At 50.3% G+C, this 25,649-nt stretch overlaps 1 protein-coding gene and 1 long non-coding RNA gene across 6 annotated transcripts in view; both read right to left on the bottom strand.

Moving 5' to 3' along the window:
• Nucleotides 1–25,649, bottom strand: part of PCGF3 (polycomb group ring finger 3) — a 53,791-nt gene that overhangs the window by 11,158 nt on the left and 16,984 nt on the right. For all 5 annotated transcript variants that reach the window (XM_082611513.1, XM_082611514.1, XM_082611515.1 and 2 more), the window contains exons 4-9: nt 23,084–23,201; nt 21,470–21,566; nt 20,614–20,669; nt 10,433–10,543; nt 9,463–9,551; nt 86–223 (exon numbers count right to left, since the gene is read on the bottom strand). In XM_082611513.1, coding sequence (XP_082467639.1) covers nt 86–223; nt 9,463–9,551; nt 10,433–10,543; nt 20,614–20,669; nt 21,470–21,566; nt 23,084–23,192 — 600 coding nt within the window. In that variant the 5' untranslated portion in view covers nt 23,193–23,201. The remainder of the gene's footprint in view (nt 1–85; nt 224–9,462; nt 9,552–10,432; nt 10,544–20,613; nt 20,670–21,469; nt 21,567–23,083; nt 23,202–25,649) is intronic.
• Nucleotides 11,944–18,588, bottom strand: LOC309798834. The gene is made up of 2 exons (XR_014293237.1): nt 17,305–18,588; nt 11,944–17,001 (listed from the first exon to the last, which is right to left on the bottom strand). It is a non-coding gene; the product is annotated as an uncharacterized lncRNA (long non-coding RNA).

Raw genomic sequence — 25,649 nt, 5'->3', positions numbered from 1 at the left:
AGGACTGTAAAAGCAAACAAACCCAAAGAACTTCAGAAGTATCACTTTTACAAATAAGAAGTGACTCGTTATAGTTTCTATTTACCTCGTTGAAAGACGAGAGGTTGAGTTTTTTGGCAATGAACTTCTTTAGGTGCAGGACTGTGGCCTGGGCTGAGCAGCGGATCCATTTCCGTTTCAAGCCCCGCAGTTTGCTGCTGTTGCATTCCAGACAGATGCTCACCTTCAAGAGAAAGGACACAGCTGGGCAGGCTCATCAAGGGGGACCCTACTGGGCTACTCACTGGAGGCTTTCTTAGATATCTACTGATTCCATTAAATCTAAGAGTGCTGACTTTTTTGAAATCATAAATCTGTTTTGACCTAAACACCGTAGAAAAAGAATTTTACTTTAATCATTTTACACTGTCTTAAAATCTGTTTACTAGGGCTTCCATGGTGGCGCAGTGATTGAGAGTCCGCCTGCCGATACAGGGGACACGGGTTCGTGCCCCGGTCCGGGAAGATCCCGCATGCCGCGGAGCAGCTGGGCCCATGGGCCATGGCCGCTGGTCCTGCGCGTCCGGAGCCTGTGCTCCGCAACGGGAGAGGCCATGGCAGCGAGAGGCCCGCGTACCACAAAAAAAAAGTCAAATAGTAAACAGTTTTTTTTTTTTTTTTGCGGTACGCGGGCCTCCCGCTGCCGTGGCCTCTCCCGTTGCGGAGCACAGGCTCCGGACGTGCAGGCCGTGGCCCATGGGCCCAGCCGCTCCGTGGCATGCGGGATCTTCCCGGACCGGGGCACGAACCCGTGTCCCCTGCATCGGCAGGCAGACTCTCAATCACTGCGCCACCATGGAAGCCCTACTATTTGCCATTTTGTGAAATAAAAATCTAACACTATTAATTCTGTCTTATTAGCACAGTACTTTAAAGTAAACCCGAGAATTATTTATTTATTGTGGCAGTATGTGCTGGCCTCAGAGTTAAACCGACAAAGACTGGAATCCTGTTCTAAAAGCTTCTGGCCGGTGGGACACACACACGTCTCCCCAGAGGCTGTGCTAAGTGCTCTGCAGAATGACAAGGAAAGACATGCCACGCACACAGCAGGCACCACGGACCCTTCATCGAGGAAGGTCTACAAAGGAGGAACATTATGCTCAGCCTTGAAGAAGACAGCAAACTCACTAGAGAACAGAGTACTCTGAGCAAAGGCACAAAGTCTGAAGCTCACAGTTCTATTCTGGAAGATCAAGAGTTCAGTGGGATTAGAGTACTCGATGTGTGACAAGGAACTTCAAGACAACAAACTAAGTAAAAGTGATTCTAGGATCAGGTGGTGCCTGGCAGATGCAGAAGGGAATCTGCTGAGGAGGGACAGCCCTGGCCACAGTTGAGAAAGTCCCACCTTATAGACACCTCACCTCACCTCACTCACCGGCAAGTAATTCTCTAGCAACAGCCACAAAAAATGGCACAAGCAGACCCCAAAAATTCAGACAAAAGAATTAACAAAGGAATTAACGGAAGTATGTATGTCTAAAATTACTAGAGGTATGAAAGAAGGAATTAAAAACATAACACACTAAGAATAAAGAACAGGCAGGTATAAAAGATAACCAAATGTAACTTCTAAAAATAAAAAACCTATTCACTTAAATTAAAAATTCAATGGATGGTCAAATCACAGATTAGTCTCAGCTGAAGGCAGATCAATTTTCTGAAAGATCAATTTGAGTAAATTATCCAAAATAAGTATAGAGACAAAGATATCAATTAAAATAAGAAAACAAAAGAAAGGTAAGAGACGTGCAGACAGATCAGAGTCTAACAAACACATCACAAGAGTTCTAGAGGAAAGAAGAGAAAATAAGGGAAAGGCAAAATTTGAGAAATACTGACTAAGGATCCCCCCAAACGATCAAAGACGTAAGTCCTCAAATTCAGGAAGCAAAAGAACCCAAAACAAAGGAAGTAAGAGGAAACCTGCACCCAGACAGACATGGCGACCCCTCAGAACACAGGGGGCCAAGGCCCAGGGCAGCCACAGAGGTGGGCCCACAGGCAGGGTTGGCGCTCAGGCCACTGAGCCCAGACACTGAGTCGACAGGAAGGAAGAGCTAAATTATCATTCAGAGTGGAAATGAATAAAGTCATCTGCAAACGAAAACAGAACGTAAGTAGGAGAAGATGTAGCTCAGGAAGAAAAAGCCTGAAGTGGATGGACTGGCTGGGGTTTAGGAGGTGCCCAGAGAGCAGGCAAGCTCTGGTGTTGTTTAGGAGGGACAGGAAGAGACTCATTTTAATTTTGGACTTTTAAAAAATGCATTCATTTTAGAATTTCATTAGCACTAAAATAATAAAAATAGGACATATAACCTGCTAATCAGAGGCAAAAAAGAGATTAAATAAAATTTATTAATTCTATAAGGGACTCAAGCGAGGGTGTATAAAAAATATAAATGGAAAGCACAAACTAAAGCAGAAATAAACCCAATTTTACTAGCAATCGTGGTAAATGTAAAATAACTTGCCAGTTGAATAAATTTTGATTTGATTTTTAAAAAACCCCCAGCTCTCTGCTGTAAAAAGTGTCACATTTAAGAAAGATGTTAAAAAAACTGAAATACCAGGCAAATATCAGCCAAAAAGAAAACAGACAGAGCTGTATTATTACATAAAACAAATTTCTTAATAAGAAAAAACTCCCTAAGGATGGGAAACATTTCTAAAGTTGAATGCACCTAGTAACAAACTCCTTAGACAGAATGATGAGAACTAGAAGTCCCCAACGCAGTGGGGATTCAGAGTCTCTGTCAGGGATGCTGAATTCTGCCAGCCTCAGGCACACGGACCAGATGGGCGTCTGTGTCCAGGGCCAAAGCAATAGGCCCAAGACCCCGGCAGGAACCAACTGCACACAGAACCCTAAACCCAGCACCGGTAGCCGCATGGGCATGGGCAGGGCTGCCGGCTGCACTCCTGTACCCCAGCCGGAGAGGCCTCGTGCCCATCAGAGGTGCTGACCAGGTAAAGAGGGCACAGGCTCCCCAACTACGGGCGTGTCACCCGACGAGGAGGCTCAGTTTGTGTGAACGCAGGAGTGACCACGGAGTGTGACCTACGGGGGGGAACGCAGAACAGTGACACATTTAAACCTTTCACACAATGTTAACCTCTGGACTGTATGAATGTATTACCTATTTAAACGCACAAAGATAAGGCATGTTTGTAACTTTTTAAACGCTTCATTGCGGTATAATGTACACGTACATGTTTTAAGTATACCATTCAGTAATTTTTAGTAAATTTAGAGAGGTGGGCAGCCGTCACCACCATCCAGCCTGAGGTCGGTCCCATTAGCTCATGAAGACTCTCGGAGCCTTGGTGGTCAAGCCCGCCCCACCCCACGTGGCCACCCCTTGGCCTGTGTCTGTGGACCGGCCTCTCCTAGATGGGCTATAGATGGGATCATACAAGACACAGTCTTCCCGTCTGACTTCTCTCACACAGGAAAGCAGTGTGAGACTCAGATGCATGGCAGCACCTTGCACCACTGACCGGTTCCCATTTGTCCACATCCCCGTCAACGCCTGTCAGTGGCTGTCTTTTTGATTGAAGCCATCCTGGTGAGTGCAAAATGCTACTTCATTATGTTTCTTCTTTTTTTTCTTTTTTTTTTTTTGCAGTACGCGGGCCTCTCACCGTTGTGGCCTCTCCCATTGTGGAGCACAGGCTCTGGACACGCAGGCTCAGCAGCCATGGCTCACAGGCCCAGCCGCTCTGTGGCATGTGGGATCTTCCTGGACCAGGGCACGAACCTGTGTCCCCTGCATCGGCAGGCGGACTCTCAACCACTGTGCCACCAGGGAAGCCCTTCATTATGGTTTTAATTGGAATTTCCCTGATGACTAATGTTGCTGAACATCATTTCACATGACTATTAACCATTTGTAATTCTTCTTTGGTGAAATATCTACTGAAATCTTTTGCCAATTTCTTAATTGGATTGTTTATCTTCTTATTGAGTTATAAGAGTTATATATTATAGATACAAGTCCTTTGCAGAAATGTGATTTGACAATATTTTCTCCTAGTCTGTGGCCTTTTAAAATTTTCTTAATAGAGTCCTTTGAAGAGCAGCAATTCTTTTTTTTTTTTTTTTTTTTGTCATTAGTCCCCTGACCAGGGACTGAACATGGGCCCTCGGCGGTGAGAGAGTAGAGTCCGAACCATCCGACCGGCAGGGAGGTCCCAAAGAGTAGCAGTTCTTTTTTTTCTTTTCTCAAAGTGCTGCTTGCTTTTATGTTTCATTTGTTTTATTTTCTGGCCCCACCATGCGGCACGCAGGATGTTAGCTCCCCGATCAGGGATCAAACCCACACCCCCTGCTGTGGAAGTGTGGAGTCCTAACCACTGGACTGCCAGGCAATTCCCAAGAGCAGCAGTTCTTAATTTGATGAAGTCAATTTACCAATTTTATTTCCTGAGTTGTGTTCTTGGTTTTGGATCTGAGAACTACAGGCCTAACCCAAGGCCCTAAACAGTTTCTCTCATGTTTTCCTATAAAAGTTTTCAAGTTTTAACTCTTATATATATTTTTTAATCAACTTATTTATTTTATTTTATTTATTTCATCTTTGGCTGCATTGGGTCCTCGTTGCAGTGCGCGGGCTTCTCATTGTGGCAGCTTCCCCTGTTGCAGAGCATGGGCTCCAGCCACGCGGGCTTCAGCAGCCGTGGCACAGGGCCTCAGCAGCTGTGGCTCGCAGGCTCTAGACTGCAGGCTCAGTAGTCGTGGCGCACGGGCCCAGCTGCTCTGTGGCATGTGGGATCCTCCCAGACTAGGGCTCGAACCCGTGTGCCCTGCATTGGCAGGCAGATTCCTAACCACTGTGCCACCAGGGAAGCCCTAGCTCTTATATTTTGAGTTAACTTTCGTATGTGGTGTGAGGCAAGGCACAAATGAACCTTTCTGCACGTGGATGTCCGTCCAACTGTCCCAGAACCACTTGAAGAAGACACTATCCTTTCCCCAGTGAAGGGCCGTGGCACTTGTGCTGAAAACCAAATGACCCTAAATCTAAGGGCTTATTTCTAGACTCCAGAATTGGTTCCACTGACTTAAAAGTCTACCTTAACACCTAAAACAAACGTCTTGATTACTGTAGCTTTTTAGTAAGATTTGATGTTCAATATTTTCAATGCATACTTTAAAAAATAACTAGTGGGTCAAAAAGAAATCACAATGATCATTTCAAAATATTTACAACCAAACAGTATAATGGAAACTATATGAAAATTCAACTCAAGAAATTAGAGAAAGAACAAGAGGGAATGTAGAAAGAACAGAAGGAAGGAGCAATTGGCAGAAAAGAACGTGGTTCAGCCTCTGGCAACAATGACCAAGAAAGCGGGAGGCATGCTGTGATGCCAGGAAGAGAGACGGAGAAATAGGTGCACAGGTGGCAAGGCCTAAAGACAAGCAAAGAATTCTAGGAACCGTTTCATGCCCCAAGCGTTGAAAACCTAAATCCAAGCAGAAAGTTTCCTAGAAAAAATATAACTGATCAAATGAACTAAAAAAGAAACAGAAGATTTGAGTAGGATTGAAATCATTAAGGAAATTTAATTTGTATTGATAGTTAAAAATCTTCCTACCCCTCTCCAAAAGAATTAACCAAGATCTGATGGCTTTATATAGGAAGTTTAACCAAAACATTCAACAAAACTGATGCTCTTAATCTCATACAAACTTTCCTAGAGAATAAAAATGGGAAAAGAGAGCCTATCCCCAGCTCTGAGACTTACTACCTTGATACCAAAACTAAACAAATGCATATGAAAAAGGTGTAGGCCAATTCCCGCAAAATGACTGAGAAAATGTCAAAAGACCCAACACACAGGTCCACGAACATAACAAGCGATCTGCATGTAAAGGAACCGAGAGAGCCACATCCCCCTCCCCGGGAGCTGGAGATGGACAGGAAACAGACCCGCAGAACCCAGGGAGTCTGGGACGGGCAGCGCATGGAGGACTGCCCGGGGAGACTGGGGCCAGCACCCAGGAGTCTGTGAGGGTTGGAATAATCAGAACATCAGACAGAAAACAGTGAAATCCTCATCCCGTGGCGTGTGCTATGCACGCAACACAGGACACACTGCAGGTCCTACTGCTGTTCTGTGTCACACGGCACCTACAGGAAGCGGCTACATGATGCACCTCAAAAAAACTCAGAAGTATAATTTTACCTGAGAAAAGGGAGCTGCACAAAGACATCTGTTCTCTGGGCTCTGTGGTCTGTGGCTACATCATACCAACCGGCTGGAACACCCGCTCGGTAAACAGTCTCTGGAGAGCCCAGCAAGTCCCACGGCTGCTTTCTAACCCTTCCTGGGCTGAGCGCTTGACGTCGTGTGCCGCGCACTGCCCACGCTCCAGGCCCTTCCCTGCCTGGCAAGCCCTGCTCCGTGGCCTTGTCTGACCACCCTGCTCCGGGCCCGGCCCACCCTCTCCCCTCCTCCCGCTCCCCATGCCTGGAGCCCCTGGCGCGTCCCCGCCCCGTGGCTCCGAGCACCCCGACCCCAGGGCGCCTCAGCCCCACGGGGCGGTGGTCCTCGCGGGCAGCGTGTGGCGCGTCCTGGGGGAGGGCAGGCCAGGCGCCAACCGACCGGGCGCCCCCCTCCTGGCGGCAGGACACCTGATTCCCAAGGGAGCCACGGTGCGGGCGGCAGGGACACTGCGGAACAGGCGGCTGAACAGACTCCCAAGCACAGCCCCTTTGAGCCCCGCCGTGGACGAAGCCACCGGAAGGACAGAGTGTCCTGCAAGGAACAGGCCCGGGACAGCCAGGAGCAGATAAGCCGCCAGGGTCCCGATGCCGGAGAGGAGGCGGGGGGATGGCAGCAAGTGGGGGGGTCAACCCCACCTTCGAAACTGCCTGTGTAATCAACAGCAGCCCACCCCCGGCACAGGCTGAGGAGGAAGAAGCTGGCCCTGCCTGGAGGGCCTGCAGCTGCCCTAGAGGATGGAGGGGGCAGGCTCTCGGGAGGAGCGGCCTGGAACTAAAGTAACAACAAAACAACTTATTTGAAAAAGAGAAGAACAGCTGTGAAGGGGTCTGAAGTTGAAGCCTGGGGGCTCAGGGTCCCAGAAGGCAGCGCGGAGAGCGGAATCCCCGAGTGGGAGGAGAAGGTGGGACACCAGACACAGGATGGTAGCAGAGACGGGCTCCCAAAACCCTGACCTCCCAGGGACAGGGATCCTGCCAAGTTCCAAACGGGGGAAACAGTGCGCTCCTGAGGAAGGGGAATGTCTGAGGAAACGAACGTCCCGGTTACTGGAAGCCATCTGGTGAGAGCACGCGGCTCAAAGCAGTGACAGACCAGTTGCGCGGCGCTCAGCCTGGCACTGACTCGCCCCACAGGGATGCAGCGGGGCCCACACCCTGGGCAGGCTGCTGGCTCTTGAAAGCAACCGATCAAATAGACAAATCTTCGGCATGTTTGGGGTAAAAAAGAAAAGGGAAATATTAGTAACGATAAACACAAACACTGGAGATTGAAAACTGACGGAGCAGGGGTTAAGCGAGAGGGCCCACCCTGTGCCTGGAGGGGCCAGGCCGGCAGCCCCGACCCCAGATCCCGGCAGGGCCTCCAAGTCCAACAAGAGGTAACTCATCAGAGCCCAGGAGAGGGGACACGTGGGCCCCAGAGGGGTGCCCTTCACCCCAATGTTTATTCTTCTCTCCATTCACGTGAAATGCATCTAGCACACCCAGCATTCCACACAGACGCTTCTACTCCTGTGATGCTCGTGGAAATGTTTTAACAACACAGAAGCATATAAACTGGAAAATTAAGGTTCTGTTATTCCATTCTTATACCCAAACCACACTATTTAATTATGTCTTTAATAAATATAAGTGTACACATACACACGTTTTACTTATTAAATATATATGTACTGATTAGAATATGTATATATATATAGATAGGTGGATATAAGCAGACCTTGCTTTATTGTGCTTCGCAGATACTGTGTTTTTTATGAACTGAAGGTTTGTGGCAGCCCTGCGTTGTCAGATGATGATTACCAATTTTTAGCAATAAAATATCTTTTAATTAAGCAATGTACATTGTTTTTTAGACATGACGAAACTGCACACTAAATATACTACTGCATAGTGGAAACATAACTTTTATATGTACTGGGAAACCCCCAAAATTCACAACTTGTTTTATTATAGTGGTCTGGCACCAAACCGCAGTGTCTCCCGAGGTGTCCGTCTGTGTAAATATGTGTGTGGGTAGCTATGCTACATATATACCCTGATACAGCCAATACCCCTAAGTTTTCATGGCTATTCCCGAGCTTTTCCTCTCCCAGATGAGGCTCAGAAGCAGCTGGTTAAATTCCTATTTATAATAAATGGTTAAAATCACAACCACTGAGATTAATTTGGGGAGAACTCACATATTAACGTCAACCTTCCATCCAGAAACACCCAACTATTCAGTTTTCTCTTATGTTCTTCCACAAGAAGAACGTGTCTTTGTTTCAGCCTCACACATCTCTCGTTAGGCGGCCTCAGCGTTTTTATTAGTTATGTGAACAAGGCCGCCCACAGCGTCTGACTATGACACACTGGTCCCATCACCCGAACGAGCAGTTTCCCTGTGCTGTCTGAGGTGCCACGTCACAAGATGTGTAATCTGAGAGCCATGGCGCGCCCGGCTCACGTTCTCCCGTCCCCTAACTATTTGGGCTGGATCCCTCAACTCATGCTGAGTGACAGCTGAGAAGGGACATTTTCTTGTTCTGACACTCATGAGACAACTCTGTTCCATCATAAAGTGTGACGACTGCCGTAGCTGTCGAGTCAAGGTACTCTAATAAAAAGATCCATAGACATGGATATGGGATTTTATCAAACTCTTTTATAGCATCACTGTGATGATTTAGTTTTCCTTTTTTAATCTGATAATGTAGTAAGTGACATATGAATAGCGCCCTCAAGGTTACATTCTCACCTTATTTTGCATGGAAGATGTCTGCCCCACATTCTCCACAGGACAACCCGGAGTTGGGGTTGGGGGGAGCTGAAGATACCCACGGGGGGTGGAGGCTGAACTTTAAACTTTTTATACCTAAAATGTTCTACAGTGAGTATGCATTACTTTGGCAATTAAAAAAAGAAGGGAATGGGAATTCCCTGGTAGTCCAGTGGTTAGGATTTGGTGCTCTCCCTGCCGAAGGCCCGGGTTCGATCCCTGGTCTGGTCGGGGAACTAAGATCCCGCAAGCCACGCAGCACGGCCAAAAAAAAGGAAAAAAAGGTAAGTAAAGGAAGGAATTGGAAGGAAAACCTAAGAAAGTTGCTGACGTTTTAACGTCTGTACTGTTTGTTGCTCTCGGCCTCCTTCTTTGTTAAACGAGAAAGCGCCCCATGGGAAGGTTGGGGGCCGAGGCAGCGCCCACCTGCTCGTCGCTCCTGTGGTAGTCGCCGTCCTCCTCCTGCTTCTCTTCTGCCGCTTCTTTGTTCGAACTGTCATCCGCTTTGGTTTCTCCTTTTAGCAAAGACAGAAAATACTGGGTCATGAATCCAAAGTGTTAAACCATTGTTTTTTAACTCTACCGTACACTTGAACGCTATAAACACCCACTGTATTAAGAGTTTGCACACTTGAGAGCTGGGGGAGCGCTGCTCTCCACGGTGCTTTACGCGCTGTGCCCTCGGGGCCAGTGGCATGTGTCCGGGCAGAGGCGCCCCGCCAGCCCAGCACCATCGATGCCTCGCGCCTCAACTACGCCAGGCAGCGGGCCATCCCCGAACTCTCACTGTTCTGGCTCGGCTTTAAATGTTAAGGCCCCACCTAGGGAAAGGCGAGATTCCTGGCTCCCTAGCTGCCTCTTGGCCTCGCCTCCCGGGGGCCCCGAGCTCGCACAGTCTGCAGCCCCCGCTTCCCCAGGCCGACAGCCAAGCCTGTCCCTCCTGCTCACATTGTTAGAAATGCACACGGCGGACTAAAGGGGCTTCGGAATCGGTGGGGTCCACAGCGTCAAAGATTCAAATAAGTCATTATGATATGTACAGATTCTAAAGCACCATTAATTTTACGTCATAGCCAAAGTGGGGTTTGGCCATTCTGCGAGAAAACAGACAAAGCCTGGAGAAGAGCCCTGGGAGGCCCACCGTCCGCATGCCCGTGCTCCTTCCACACCCCACCTCCAGGCACCTCCAGGCACCCCCTCAGGCTTCCTCTCACTGGCCCACCACGTAACCCCTTGGTCGGAGACCCCATTTCTCAGCACCACCTGCTACCGTCAGCACCAAGTGCTGCTGACACCTGCCCACACCTCTGTCAAGAATCTGTGTGGCAGGGGGGAGTGGGAGGGACACAAGGGGCTCTTAGCAAAAGGTCTAGTAAATAAAACCCAGCTCACTCACCATTTCGATGGGAATCTAGGTGCTGTTTTGCAGAACAGGTTTCGCCCTTGATGTCTCCAGGCACTTCCAGGCCTAATTTGTGGTAGAATTCCCTCTGTTTTCTCATTTCCGCTATTAAAAATTAATATATAATCCTTAATCTTAAGTAGGCAATGGATCATATTAAAATTCTGCTCACAAATATCACATGAAGAAAACTGAAGATTTGGATTAAAAGTCTGAAGACTTCTACTTGTGAGAAAATAACAACTTCGGACCGTGCCCCCTCAAATTTTGGAGCAGCTGCCAGCTGTGGGCTGTGGGACGCGTCCCGGGTTGGGGCCTGAGCCCCCCAAGTGGACCAGTGCTGCTGGTTCTCTGGACGCGCATTCACAGCCCCGCGGGCCCCTCCCAGGCGGGGCTGCCGTCCCCACCCCTGCTGTGGCCGCCCCTAGGCGTGCCCGACGAGGGGGAACCAGTACTCCCTGGCGTCTGTGGCTGGCGGTCACAGCTCGCTGAGTCCTGGAGGCACGGAGCCACTCACTACAGGGGAAGGGTCTTTACTGAACGGGGGCGACAGGCACCACGCGGCCTCCTGCCCTGGCCATCGGCCTCCAGCCACTGAGTGGGGACTGGGCCGGGCAGCAAGAGGACAGCTGGTCCAGTCTGGACCCTCGCACATTCCTGGGAAGGGCCGACTCCGTGACACAAGGTGGCTACTGATGTACAGCTCACATGCACGTAACGAAGCAATGGTCACCACCCAGGGCCACACGGGAGGTAGCAAAGGAAATTTAAACCCAAGCTGCTCAAACCAATAATGTGTAAGTCATGCTGTGAAAAATATTTATGTGCAGGTGACCAAGGAAAGCTCAGTGGCACTTTTCGCCTGCACGTTTGTCTCGCCTAAACACCACGAGCTCCGCGAGGGCCAGGAACATGCCGTGGTCACGTCCTGGACCCACACAGACACTCCAAAATATCTGATTGTGCAGGAAAAAATAAAAGTGTGAGGCAGCGGACTTGGACGGAAAGAGGGAGGCCTCTCAGAACTGAACTGATGAGCGCAGGCCAGCCCAGAGCCGGGGGCGCTGGAACCAAAGACGGCGAAACCACAAGTCTGGAAAGTCTAAGATTGGCTTGAAAGGAAACATTTCCCTTAAACAGTCACATAAATGCCGGCAGAGGAATGAAGGCCTGAAACGCACTGCTGGTGGTGGGAGCCCGTTCCTATCTGTCCTTCAGGGAGGGCGGGGTCTGCAGGTAACAGCCCCCCTGATCAACGCGAAGAGGGACTCCTCACCTGACAGGTGGACAGGATGCCACTTCACACACGGGCAGACACTGCACTTGGAACGCAGTGAGGGTCTGTGGCCGCCCCGCGTCAAGCGAGTCTGTCGGCACCTTTTTCCAACAGCATCTGCTCACTTTGGGTCCCGTTTTGGTAATTCTCGAAGTACTTCAAACTTTTCCATTATTGTTTTATTTGTTATGGTCTCTGTGATCAGTGATCTTTGATGTTACTATTTTAATTGTTTTTTTTTTTTTTTTTTTTTTTTGCGGTACGCAGTCCTCTCACCGTTGTGGTCTCCCGCCGCGGAGCACAGGCTCCGGACGCACAGGCCCAGCGGCCTGGCTCACGGGCCTAGCCGCTCCGCGGCATGTGGGATCCTCCCGGACCGGGGCACGAACCCGTGTCCCCTGCATTAGCAGGCGGACTCTCAACCACTGCGCCACCAGGGAAGCCCAATTGTTTTGTATTTTTAATTAAAAGATGTATATTGCTTTTTAGGCATAATGTTATTGCACATTTAATAGACCACAGCATAGTGTAAACATAACTTTTTTATGTGCACTTTTGTATGATTTGTGTGATTCACTTTATTGTGACATTCGCTTTACTGCAACGGTCTGAAACTGAACCTGTGGTATTTCCGAGGTCTGCCTGTACCTGGTTTTAATTTCCATTTCTTTAATTTTCACCTATAAGAATGAAAAAGGATTGAAAAATAACAATACTTAATGTCAGATATACACAGGTGTAGAAATGTCAACTGGGATAACTTTTTAGGAAAGTACCTCAGCATATATATAAAAAATATTTAAAAACTTAACTGCTGACCCAAAATTCTCTACTGCTAGTAATGTATCCGAAGGAAATAACCAGGTAAGAGCATAAGAAGGTAAAACCTTATTTGCAACAGTGAAGTAACAGAAACAACCTAAATGCTAAGTGTCTGACAACATGGGCTGGGCCAATCAGAAGAGCTGACTCCCGGGGCTTTGCTGGTGGCGCAGTGGTTAAGAATCCTCCTGCCAATGCAGGGGACGTGGGTTCGAGCCCTGGTCCGGGATGATTCCACATGCCGCGGAGCAACTAAGCCCGTATGCCACAACTACTGAGCCTGCACTCTAGAGCTCACAAGCCACAACTACGGAGCCCGAGTGCCACAACTACTGAAGCCCACACACCTAGAGCCCGTGCTCCACAACAAGAGAAGCCACTGCAATGAGAAGCCCGCGCACTGCGATGAAGAGTAGCCCCCGCTTGCCACAACTAGAGGAAGCCCACACAGCAACGAAGACCCAATGCAGCCAAAAATTAAATAAATAAAATGAAATTTATTAAAAAAAAAAAGAAGAGTTGACTCCCCGCCAGACTCATTCTGTCCCAGCAGACACTTCCAGACAGGGCCACAGAGCCTCAGAACCCTTCTCAACACCACACTGGAGATACCACTACCATCCACTACTGACAGCTGACATGCAAGACAAATCTAACTTATCTGCTACGCTGGGGTAAGAGAGTGGGCCATTTATTCAGTGGATACTTTGCAGCCAATAGAAAAGATGACACAGATCATATTTATGGATGCGGGGCAGCTCTACAACAAACTGTTATGAGAACATTATAGACAGAGTATGACCTCATTTTGGGGTGAAAATTATGATAGTGGTATGACTAGGATGCTGTGAGTTCAGGGGAGGGAGGAAAGGCTTATGAAAAGTAACACTGCCCTGGGCACATGTACTTCACTGCACCACAAACCTCGGGATGATCAAAACAGATGCAGAAGAAGCATCTGATGGAATCCAACATCCACCCCTGACAAACAGCAGCCGCGCCTGATGAAGGGCATGCGGGAGCCTGCAGCCGACTTCAGGCTTGCAGGTCAGAGACTGAATGCCTCCCCGGGATCAGGAACAGGAAGGATCCCACATCACAGAGTTCTAGCCCAGGGCTGGCAGACGCTGCTGTGAAGGAGAGACAGTAAATATTTGGGGCTCTGTAAGCTAAACACCAAAACTGAGACATTTTATCAGTACTTACATAACAGAAGAGAGAACAGAATTTTTATTGAGGAAACTGAAATAGATATATATTCAATACAATACATACATAGGCATACATATCGGGTGCACTGCTGCCAGTATTATTTTGAACAAACTGTTATCTATTAGATAAATGAAGAATAAGAAAATTAAGCGTCTTTATTTTACCTTCACTTATTTCTTCTTTGATGCTCTTCCTTTCCTTAGTAGATCTGAGTTTCCGACCTTTATCAATTTCCTTCTTTCTAAAGAACTTCTTTTAACAACATTTCTAGAAGGCAGGTTTACTGGCAACAAATTCCCCCAATTTCTCTTTGTCTGAGAAAGTCTTTATTTCTCCTCACTTCTCGAGGATAATTTCTCAGGGTAGTGTCTGTCAGTGTGTGTCTCAGGTAGTGTCTGTCCCAGCAGACACTTCCAGACAGGGCCACAGAGCCTCAGAATCCTGGGCTGCTGGTTTTTCTCTCAACACTGTAAATATCTCACTTCACTCTTTGCTTGCATGGTTTCTAAGGAGAGGTCAGATGTAATTCTTATCTCAGTTCCCCTGTAGGTAAAGTGTACCCCTCCCCTCCAGCTTCTTTCGGGACTTTTTTATCTTTGACTTTCTGTACGTTGAAACCGACATGCCCAGGTGTAGTTATTCTGGCATTTGTCCTGCTAGGTGTTCTCTGGGCCTCCTGGATCTGTGGTTTGGTGTCTGACATTGATTTGGGGAAATTCTCAGTTAAAATGTTTCAGTATTTCTTCTGTTCTTCTCTCTCTTCTCCTTCTGGATTTCCCATTATGTCACACCTTCATCCCACAGTCCTTAGATGTTCGGATCTTTCAGCCTTTTCTCTTTGCTTTTGGGTTTTCAGGGACTCTGTTGAGATGTCCTCTCACTCAGAGGTTCCTTCCTCAGCCATGTCCAGTCTAATCAGCCCATCAAAGGCAACCTTCATTTCTGCTGCAGGGCTCTGATCTCTAGCATTTCTTTTTGGTTCTTCCTTAGGATTTCCACCTCTCTGCTCACATTCCCCATATGTCCGGCATGCTCTCTACTTTATCCATTAGAGCCCTTAGCACATTAACCACAGTTGTCTTAAGTCCCGGTCTGATAATCCCAACATCCCTGCCATGTCTGGTTCTGATGCGTGTTCTGTCTCTTCAGATTCTGTTTTTTGCCTTTTAGTATGACTCGTAGTTTTTTTCTTGTTAGCTGGACATGATACTGGGTAAAAGGTACTGCTGTAAATAGGCCTCAGTGCTGTGGTGGTGAGGTGTCGGGGAGGGCACATCCTACAGCCTTGACCACGGTTGTCCTTGGTGAGCTTGAGCCTCTGGACTGTGAACTTCGCTTGTGCTTCTCAGGTTTCCCTCCCCACTTGGGCGGGACAAGGTGGCTGAAGTTGGGTCTTTCCTGCCCCCAGGCCAGTTTTGCTCTAATAATAGCCCAGCAGGCAAGGTTGTGGTTAACTGGGTCCCCGGAGGTCAGGTCTTCTTCAGATGTACACGGGGCTTGGGGCACTTCTTTCCCCTCCCCTGCTGGGGGAACCTGGTCGAGTTCCTGGAGACAAACCTCACAGCATCGCGAGGCCCGCTGTGACAGTCCCCGGGCAGGTCTCAACTCTTGGACTTGTCCACCAGGAGCCTCAGCGACCCCTCAGTCACAGGTCAGGCTCTCCTGCCCAGGCTCTGGTTCCTGGGCATTTCCAGTCCTGAGTCTGCGGCAGGCAGCCGTGTGCCCACTGTGGTCAGTCCCCCATCTTGGGGGCAGCGGCTGGCCCTGCACCTTCCTCTCTTACAATCTAAGAACTGCTGATTGTTCAGTGCGTTCTGCCTTTTACTTGTTGTTAGGACAAGTGGAGACTTCTAAGCTCCTTAGGTGAGGCACCAGAAACCTGAAGTCACGAAGTTAGAAACACAGTAATAATAACCGAGCATGAAATTTGCAGTGCAGGCCACTAACGAGAAGAAGGGACGCCTGTCAGCGGGGCGGATAACATTTGTTTAGTGGGGTAAAAAGTGAGTGCTGCTTATCATCAAAATCGACTGCTCGTGTTCATCTGTAATGAGATCTTACATATTGCACCTTGAAAATGTCTTTGCACACAGAAATACTGACCTCAGTCCAGAGAAGTCATCACTCAGAAGGCGCTGAGGGAATTCTATTAGATTCTTCTCTTGGGATATGCCTTTGTTCTGCAGACTGATCACTTCCCAGTGGAGGTCAGGTGGATGCCCCTCGACTGCACAGATATATGGATTCTGAAACACGGAAGCTGCTTCACCTGTACCAGGCCCCAGACTCCACCAGGGCTGTTTGCTGGGGCTCAGCAAACAGGTCTGCTGTGAGTCTAGGGGGCGGTCTCCGTTCCCCTTGAGCTGCCGACAGCCCGGGGCGTCTGCACGGCAGCTGGATGGGGCTTGCGATTCGAGATGTTAGTTGTTGAAAACTTCCCACATTGTAGGTTTTGCATTTCAGTATTGCTCTTCCTTATGACATTAGGCTGGATTCATCAAGAAACATTATCAGGTGTTTAACAAAAGCAAATTTCCAAAGCCATTCGGTGTGACGTTGTTAAAGGTGTTTCTTTTCATTCAGAAAAATTTCAATCTGCCCTTAGCTCAAAAAAAACCCCAAAACCAAAAAAAACACACACACCAAAAAACTACCACCGCCAAGGCATCAAAATATTGTGTGGCTGTGATAAGGGAAGTCGGGATATTCAGCTTTTAACTCTGACAAAAATTCACACAAATGATTACATCCAAAAGCGCGAATGAATTCCACCGTGGACACCGCTGGTTCAGAACATACGAAAGATCCAAGTATTTTCTGCAAAGTACCTACTGGTTGATGAGTATCGTGATGAGCTTTCATTTAAAATCTAATGTTTTCACAAGTTTAGTTAATTTGTTCAACCAAGTATTTCCCTGACCCCCACACACGTTCACCAACACGGCTGTAACACATCTCAACAGGGCCCACTTCAGGTTGTACTGAATTAGTATTTTCTCAACTTCCTGGAAAACCCTGTCTCCTGCGGTTGTGCCCCGTAGACTCTGCGCAGAGGCTCATTCGCCCATCACATCAAATGTACCCAATAAACACTGCGCAGACTCGGAGACTCCAGAGCCGAGGAAAACCACTCAAACTGCCTGTCTCGCTTCTGAGGGTTGGTGTTGCCCCTGTCAGCTCCCTGAGCGACAGTTCCCGCCGCGGCTCCTGCTCTCAAACAAGCTCATTTTCTCCGGACAGACTTCCTCAGCTGCTGCAATCAAACAACATTTAACCAACTTATCATTAGTAAGTGATTTTCCTTGCGTGACCAACAAATGAGCCAATCAGAAATTTACTCTGATTGCAGCCTTATAGGTTATTCTTATTTTTGTGAAGAAATCCTGCTGTGATGAGACATTCCATTTTAAATTTTCAATTCTCTCTAAAAGTTGCTTTCTTCTGAGTGTTTAGTCTGATGCCAACACTTTTTATTTTAACACAGATGTAGGTCACCACAAGATAAACAGGATGCTTCCCTGGCTGACAATGACAATCCAAGGACAAAACCACCCACCTGTCACCATGGCTGAAAAGCTGGACGCTTCTCCCCTTGTCTTGGTGTGGCGGGTGCTGGTAATACAGCCTCCACCACGTTTGTGCCGACGGGGCTGGTCCACCTGCTGCAGATGCTCCACCAGCCGTCGAGTGTGAGACAAACGTGCGTCCCTGAATGAGCAGGGCTGTGTTCCAGCAAACTATCCATGGATGGAGACACCTCAGTGCAAAACTTTCATGTCACAAAATATTCTTTTTCTTTTGATTTTTTCCAACTATTTAAAAATGTGGGGATTTCCCTGGTGGTCCGGTGGTTAAGAATCCGCCTTCCAATGCAGGTGACACGGGTTCGATCCCTGGTCCGGGAACTAAGATCCCACGTGCCACAGGGAAACTAAGCCTGCGTTCCGTAACAAAGAGCCCATGCATGGCAAAACACAGCGAGGACCCAGCGCAGTGGAAAAAAAGAAAAAAGAAAAAAGTGAAAAACACTCTTGGCTCAGGAGCTGCATGCGACAGGCAGGGCCAGGTCTGGTCGGCGTGGGGTTTGCCAGCTCCTGCTTCAGCAAGCGCGAAGAGGCAAGAGAAAGAAATGCAGATGCAGCTGCTTGGCGGAGCAGCCCTGCTCCAGAATAAAGCCCACAGACATATTCACCCACGTCCACAAAGTTTGTAAGAGAACATTCACTGCGCCCCTCCCCTAGGTTAAAGCAAAAGATGAGACACACATGAAGTGTCAGTCAGGAGAGGACCCTGGATGAACGGGAGGAACCCCAGCAGCCACTGTCGAGACCCTGGAGAGGAGCAGCTGCAGCCAAGCAAGGGGGTGTGACACACAAAATAGGTCACGGATAAAGTTTACAGGTAAAGATGCTGCCTCGGGGAAAACAGGCTTTTTTAAATTATAAAAATAAAAAGAAACAAGAAACAACTAAAAAACTCATTTTCCACCTAAAAGGCTTCATCTACAAGGGAACAGAAAAACACAGTCTACCGGCCATCTGCCGGATCCAGAAAGCCAAGCCACTTTTTATTTCCCAAAATTCGTGAGAGGATGGATGCCAGAAGTGAAGCCCCCTGCCATGGAGTGGGGCAGCTCGAAGGGGCTGCAGAGTGCAGAGCAGGAGGGCATCCTCCAGACGCCACCGGGCCCCCAGGGTCACTGCTCTGTCTCAGCACCACACGTCACGGTGAAATGTGCTCTGGATTCTCTGGAGGACCAGGAAGAGGGCCCATCTGAGAAACCAGCTTTACAACGCTGGCACAAAACCAGAAAAACTGCAGACAGCCCACATTCAGAAAACAGCCCGCTGCTACGGACTTGGACACTACAGTGATCTTTTAAAGAGCAACAAAGGACTGAAAGTTTGAGAAAACAGAGGAATGGATTATTTGCCTACCCAGAAAATACCCTGGACTGAGGGCAGAGCTCAGGCTGCCTTGGGCATTAGTGTGAACTTGGGGAATTCTGGAATCTCTCCGGTTCTTCCACTTCAGGGAGGTGTTCACGGCGGTGTTCACGGCTACACGCTGCCTATGGAGAGGACGAGGGGACGCGTGCACGGGACAGACTCGGCAGGAGTCAGCAGAGTCTTACATCTGCCCTCTTCCCTCACAAGCCAAAGCTCCACTAAGAACGCGTCACTGTGCTCCCCACACGCCGACTGCTGGCCTGAGACACCACCGCCTGCAGGGGTGAGCCCAGACCCTACAGACCGGCTCCAGGGAGCCAAGGGGGCAGTGCCCGCCAGCCACAGATCGGGGAGGCTTTGAACTTCAAAAAGGACAGTAACTGCAATAACCTGAGAACAGTAAATGCTCAAAGACATCTGATCGCGGCTGGAGTGGCTGGGAAACCAGCTCATTTTCTGTAAACAAATAAAGGAAAACTTCACACATTTGTTCTGCTGTTCTTCTGTACAGAATGGATCTCAGGAAACCAAGTCAGGGAGCGTGTCTTTATGGAGGCCTCCCCGCCATCAGTGAAGGCGGGTGATGGAATAGGGGGCGCGGTCTGGCTGCCTCTAGGCCTCACGGGCTCTGCGGGGCCTGGCTGCCAGGATATCTGCGAGGGCCCCGTCTGGACGGAGTGACACTGGAAGGTGCCAGAGTCCGACGGGGCCTCTTGATCCCACCCACACACAAGAACGTGGAGACAGGAGGGGCCAAGGGGGGGGGGCCCGCGTGGACCCTGACTGAGACCAACGAAACCCCGAGAGACGGGAACTCCTCACCCACTAGTACCTGATGCAATAAGGAATCAGCACTATCATCTCGGTTTACAAAGGTGCTGTAGCTCCGTGTTTTAAGAAAAATCCTTCTCTTTGGGGAACGAATGGCAATGTTTCCAGATGAAACAACAGGAAGGGTGGGGGAAGGAGGTGAACAGGTTTCATCACAAGCTGACAACTCCTGACTCTGGATCATAAATACATCGAGTTCTTTACGAGATCTTGCCTTTTGCACGCTAAAAATATCCTATAATGATTTTTAACGGTGTCAGTATTTTATTTTCCTGCATTCTTTGCCTTTCCCCAGCACTAGAAAACCCTTCAAATATCCAAATATAATTGTTTTTATCTACTCAATTTACTCAAGAAACTTACACTTATGAATGAATTCTATGAACAATGAAAGAAGACTTTAACAATATCACTCCCTAGGTTGTGTCTTAAAGATCAGATGTGACGTCCACTGACCTAACTGAATAAGCCTGTGCTTGAAATTATAACCCTCTTCTGAAACACAACAGTGAGAAAACACTGCCTAAATGAATTTCTAACGTATCTTATCTTTGAAAGAAAGTTGTGCCTAGGTTTTATCAGCTGGCACTGCTTCACCAGCCACTGCCCACACTGAACAGATTTCTGAGGCCTGTGTCCCCGTCCGCCTCCCCCGCCAATCACTGCCCCTCAACAAGGGCAGGACAGTCTCAGTGTTCAGAATTGCAGAAAAGTTTTAAAAAGAACAGCCGTTTCCACTTTCAGAATATTTGTACCACAGGGTATTTCTTCTCAACTCTCATAGATTTGACTTTAACTACAGTTAAACTTTACTGACACAGGGTTCCCGGCTTCACCTCCAGGCGGCACAAGTGAGAGGCCACCCTGTGCCTCCTGAGCGAAGCAGGAGGTGTGAGTGATGATGGATGAAACCGGCCAGCACATGGCCCCCATCTGCCCCGGGCCCCAGGGCAGCGCCTCGGCGGAAACTGCACTGACTGGGCGGCCGGCCGAGCGAGACATCCAAAGCCAGGACCCCGGAGAGAAAAGCCCCTCAAAGGCCGTGCTGCGGACGCAGGAGTCCAGGTGGATGCTCTGACACTTACCTTCTTGGAGGCCTGGGACCAATTTGTAAACAATATCTTGCATGGTTCTGTCATGACTGGCAAAAAGAACAGAACAGGTGGGTTAGCCAGAAGCGTCAATTCTCTAATTCTTGAACGTTTCCCATTTAACAATAATAAACTCCACAATCACAAATTTGGAGTTTTGGTTGAATTTTGCTTCCAGTTTGCACTTCAGAACAAGTCTGTGCTCTTAGTCAAAGTGACGTACGGCCGGAAGGGACCCGCTGCTGAAGTCGGGCTCTATATGCTGTGAACATTTCAAATAAGGAGGACACAGGCGAGATCCTTCGGGGACCAGCTCCCTCTGCCCCCTGGGCTTCTCAAGTCCTAACAGGTATCAGGCAGCCTGGGCTGTGCCAGACCAAAGGGAGTTTCTCACACTTTCCGGACCAGGGTCCGCGCCAAGAAATACCTTTCACACTCCCATGTACGTGAACACGTGGCGTGCGTGCACACACAGAAGCATAAAACACAGCTGGCCTCCAGCAGACACGACACCCTCCATATTTCCTACTAAAGCCACCAGCTTCTCAGAAAGCTCGTCCGACCCAAAAGAACAGGACGCTGGGCAGAACCGCTGCCACACGGCTTGACATCGGCCGGCTGGTTCCTAGGTCTTGACCTGGGAGCGGCCTCTCCCTCCCACGACACACCTCAACTCGGGGGTCAAAGTGCAGCCGGCCCCCTCTTTCAGCCCCGCCCCTCCTGGCAGGGCCCCCATCTGCCCCGGGCCCCAGGCCAGCGCCTCGGTGGAAACTGCACCGACTGGGCGGCCGGCCAAGCCGAGCGGGGCCTGAGGCGGCGCGAGGCTCGGGGCGAGGCCCGGGCTGCTTACCCGATGTACTGCAGGGGGTGGCTCTGGTGGATGACGATCCTGCACGTGGGGCACGTGTTGTTCTCCTCCAGGTACTTCACCAGGCAGCTCCGGCAGACTACAGGGAGCGCGCACGTCAGGGGGATGCACGCGCACGTCAGGGCGATGCACGCGCACGCCAGAGGGGCGGGGCGCGCGTCAGAGGGGATGGGAGCGCGCTCGTCAGGGAGCGCATTGGAGGTCAGGGAGCGCATTGGAGGGGTGTCTGCTCCTCCTGGCAGGGCTCCTGGAGGCCATGACGGGACACTGGTGACAGGCCCGCCGCCCGGGTCCACCACCACGGAGGAGCGTCAGCTGCCCCTGGACAGAGCTGAGGCCCAGAAACAGGAGGGGAAACTGGAGGAGCAGCTGAGGGGGCCGCAGACGCGCCTTCACGTCCTGTCACAGGGGCTCCGCCACAGGGGCGAATAGTTACATTCTAGAAGTTAGCCTGAAAGATCACCGGATTTCTTTGTATGACAAAATTAGATAAAATTCGCTTAATATAACAAAATACTGCCAGCCAATATCTTAAAATACAATTAACTTTAAAATAAAAATTCTGTCAAAACTGGCAAATATTTTATTTTCTAAACTGAAAAATACAGGATCAAAACTCGTCAGTGTTAGAGGATTCGTTTTACTTTAGGAAGTGCCTGCCCCTCGGCATCCTGGGCCGGCCTCACAGGAGGACCCAGCTCCAGGTGAAGGCTGCAGCCTACTCGTCAGGGGCAGGGGCGGCGGGGCTTAAAGAAAGGCGCGCCTGGGGGGCCTCCCTGGTGGCGCAGTGGTTGAGAGTCCGCCTGCCAATGCAGGGGATACGGGTTCGTGCCCCGGTCTGGGAGGATCCCATATGCCGCGGAGCGGCTGGGCCCGTGAGCCATGGCCGCTGGGCCTGCGCATCCGGAGCCTGTGCTCCGCAACGGGAGAGGCCACAACAGTGAGAGGCCCGCATACCGCAAAAAAAAAAAAAAAAAAAAAAAAAAAACAAAGGCGCGCCCAAGGTCAGCGCCAACTAGAAGTCTAGACCTCCAAACAGGCCACTGGCCTGAGGGGCAGACGAGCAGACTCCTCTGTCTATAGAGTTTAAGGAAATCATTTGCAAATGGCAAAAATAAGCATTTCTGCCCACTAGAAAGGAATATTCTGTCATACCACACATAATGGTTTAGCTGTTATATCGAAATACCTAAATTTTCCTGTTTTTATTTAGCTTTCTTAAGTGACATCTCTACTGAAATTACCCACAGTGTTTTAACTTCAGACAACTTTTCTCATTTATCTTCAAGATCTCCTTTATTCCAGCTGCTGTGTCCTGCTTTGTACTTGAGCTAAAAGCTTTTGGTAAAAAAAGCCAAAGTATCAAAGAGCACACAGAACATTCCGCACATACATGTGTGCACTCAGTCACTGCTCCCCCCCACGGCTGTCTAAGGCCACGTTCTAGAATATTCTGCATATACATGTGTGCACTCAGTCACTGCCCCCCCACAGCTGTCTAAGGCCACGTTCTAGACTATTCTGCAATACATGTGTGCAGTCACCGCGCCCCCCCACCCCCGGCTAAGGCCACGTTCTAGAATATTCCACACATACACGTGTGCAGACACTCGGTCACCGTGGTCGCGTCGATGAGATAACCGCTGCATAGGCGGCAGGTGATGTGGGCGTTTATGTCCCAGAGTTTAATCTTTCTGGTCAACATCTTTGGCTTCTGCAAGAAAAAAACACGTATTAACTAATACATGAAATGGTGTGATGTTTCATCAAAGGTTCGGGTTCAGTGGAAATTGAGCTACAGTCTGTGTGTCCAGGAGGAGCTCAGCGGGAGCAGGGATGAGGCCAGGTCCCCGCCCTGCAGCCCTGCTTCCACCATGAGACAGGCAACCACCCGGCCGCCCCTGGAGGACTGGATCATCCTGGCCCCAGGGCAGCACTGGGCCGCAGACATGCTGCCGCTTCTCGTTTCTCCCCCTTCCGGGCCCCGGGCCCTCTCTTCCTGCTCAGAACCCCGCGAGGCCAGCTGGTGAGGTGGCACGAAGCAGGGGAGGTTTGTGGAGCAGTGGGCGGAGAGGCCAGGGAGCAGGTGGGCCGAGCTGAGTCTGGGTCTGGGCAGAAGAAAACGTAGTCTCTCTGGAGCTCTGGTTCCTCCATAAAGCTGACCACATGGGAGCAGCTAAGACCCCCCCCACCCTGGGAAGCACAGCCCACAACACTGCATTGTAAAAGTCCAAACATCTGTGCACTGAAGTGTGGACTTGTCGTCTCTGCCCCGGTGGGCAGGTGCCCTCCAGAGCTGTGGTGGCTCTGACTGGCTCTCCTGCCAGACTGCAGGCTCACGAGGGCAGGATCTTGTCATCTGACCCAATACAATGCTGTGCAGCAGGGGAAGCAGTCCCAAAGACACCACGTCCTACCCAAAACCTGTGTGTCACCTCACATGGCAAAAGGCCCCTGAGGCGGGAGACGGCCCTGGAAGCCCCAGCGGGACCTCGTGTCACCAGAGGGCCCTTACGAGGGAGCACGAGGCTCGGAGGAGACAGGAGAAGCTGCCTGTGGGCTGTGAACAGGGAGGGGGCTTCTAGGAGCTGGAAGGAGCCTCTCCGGGAGAAGCAGCCCTGCCCACACCTGGATTTTAGCCCCGTGAGACCCGTTCTGGAATCTGGCCTGCAGTGCTGGCAGGTCAGACACCCATGTGGCTGCAGCCACTAGATTCCTGGGGATTCCCTGCCGTACAAGTAGGAGACTTGCCGGATGGTGACACCATGCAGGATGCAAGGAATTTTCAAGACAACCATCACCAAGAGAACTCCGCAGAGAGAGACAGAAACACGCTCCGGGAGATGGAGGGCCTCCGCATCCGCGGGGGCAGCAGGCTGGACAGTGCCGCCTCGCCCAGCAGCCACAGTGCACGTGGCGCACGGGCTCCCACGGCTCAACACTGCCGGAAGGCAGAGGGAAGGAAACGGCTGGGCGGGCGGACAAGGCTGAGCGGGACCCGGAGGGGCAGGGCCCCCTGGAGACTAAATCGTCACCTGCACTGAAACCCAGCGGAATCGACTGTCAGCGCAGACTGACGCAACCAGCAAGGCTGCCAGGCTCAGTTCACCTACAAAACGAGAGAGCCTCTAAACCAGCAAGAATGCCCTATGACTTTCATAGAGAGTAAGTTGTGAGGCAGACACTCGTGGTTCTCACCCGAGTCTCTCCTCTCCCCTCGATCACAGGCGCGAGCCGACACGTGGTCCCCGCTAGAGACACCTCTCCCTCGGCCCCTGCAGTGGGCTCTGAGTTGTCAGGAGAGACTAAAAGGGGTGGTTCTCACAGGGGCCCCACGGGCCAACCCACGGGAAACGAGCCCACGTCTGCGAGGCCCACTCGCTCTGGTGTCATGGTCACCACGTGCTGTGCCAGGCCCGGCCTGACCACTCGGACCCACTAGGACCGGCTCCATGAAGAAGGGCCCCCATGCCTCGTGGAGCAGGAAGTAATGGGAAATAACCTAAAAGAAGAGAAACCCTAGTCATTCCCCACGGAAGCAAAGCAGAGACGGGAGAGCGCTGACTGGGCAACGTCCCCGCCGGACGCCGAGGCCCAGGGTGTGCCGTCCACCACCGGCCCGACCGAGCCCAGCACTGCGCCCTTGGCTCACTGGGTGCTGTTTACACACGGGACATGTTCACACACGTCACCAACCCACAGCCAGATCAAAACCAAAACCAGCTCCGAAGTCACACAGACCGGGGGTTGGGGTCAGTGTGAACTCATGTTTAGTGGCAACCAGGCAAACAGATACAGATGTGTATGCACACGAGTGTGGACTCACCCACTCACTCCCAGCTCTGTCTGCTGGGAGGGCCCGGGAGTGACCACTCCTGGGCAGCCCTAGGACCTGGCGTGTCCACACCATGTCTGCTGTAAGGGGCCAGTGCTCCCCGGACACGCAGCCAACTCCAGGCTGGGCAAGGAGCATAGCAGGACCTGGGGCCCCACTGTGCTCAGACAGGGGACAGCTACCACCACTGCTTACTACAGCAGGATAACACAGAAGCCCATGAGGCTACACAGACAGACAAGGGACACCCTTCCTCACAGAATGTGAGCTGATAAATGGAAGGAGGGCTGCAAGGCCACCACCCAAGGACAACTGCAGTGACCCCTC

Source organism: Mesoplodon mirus (genome assembly GCF_964341445.2).
Source record: "Mesoplodon mirus genome assembly, chromosome: 2".
In the NCBI taxonomy this organism is placed as follows: domain Eukaryota; kingdom Metazoa; phylum Chordata; class Mammalia; order Artiodactyla; family Ziphiidae; genus Mesoplodon; species Mesoplodon mirus.
Note: the sequence above shows the minus strand (reverse complement) of the source record. Positions and strands in the feature narration are given on the sequence as shown.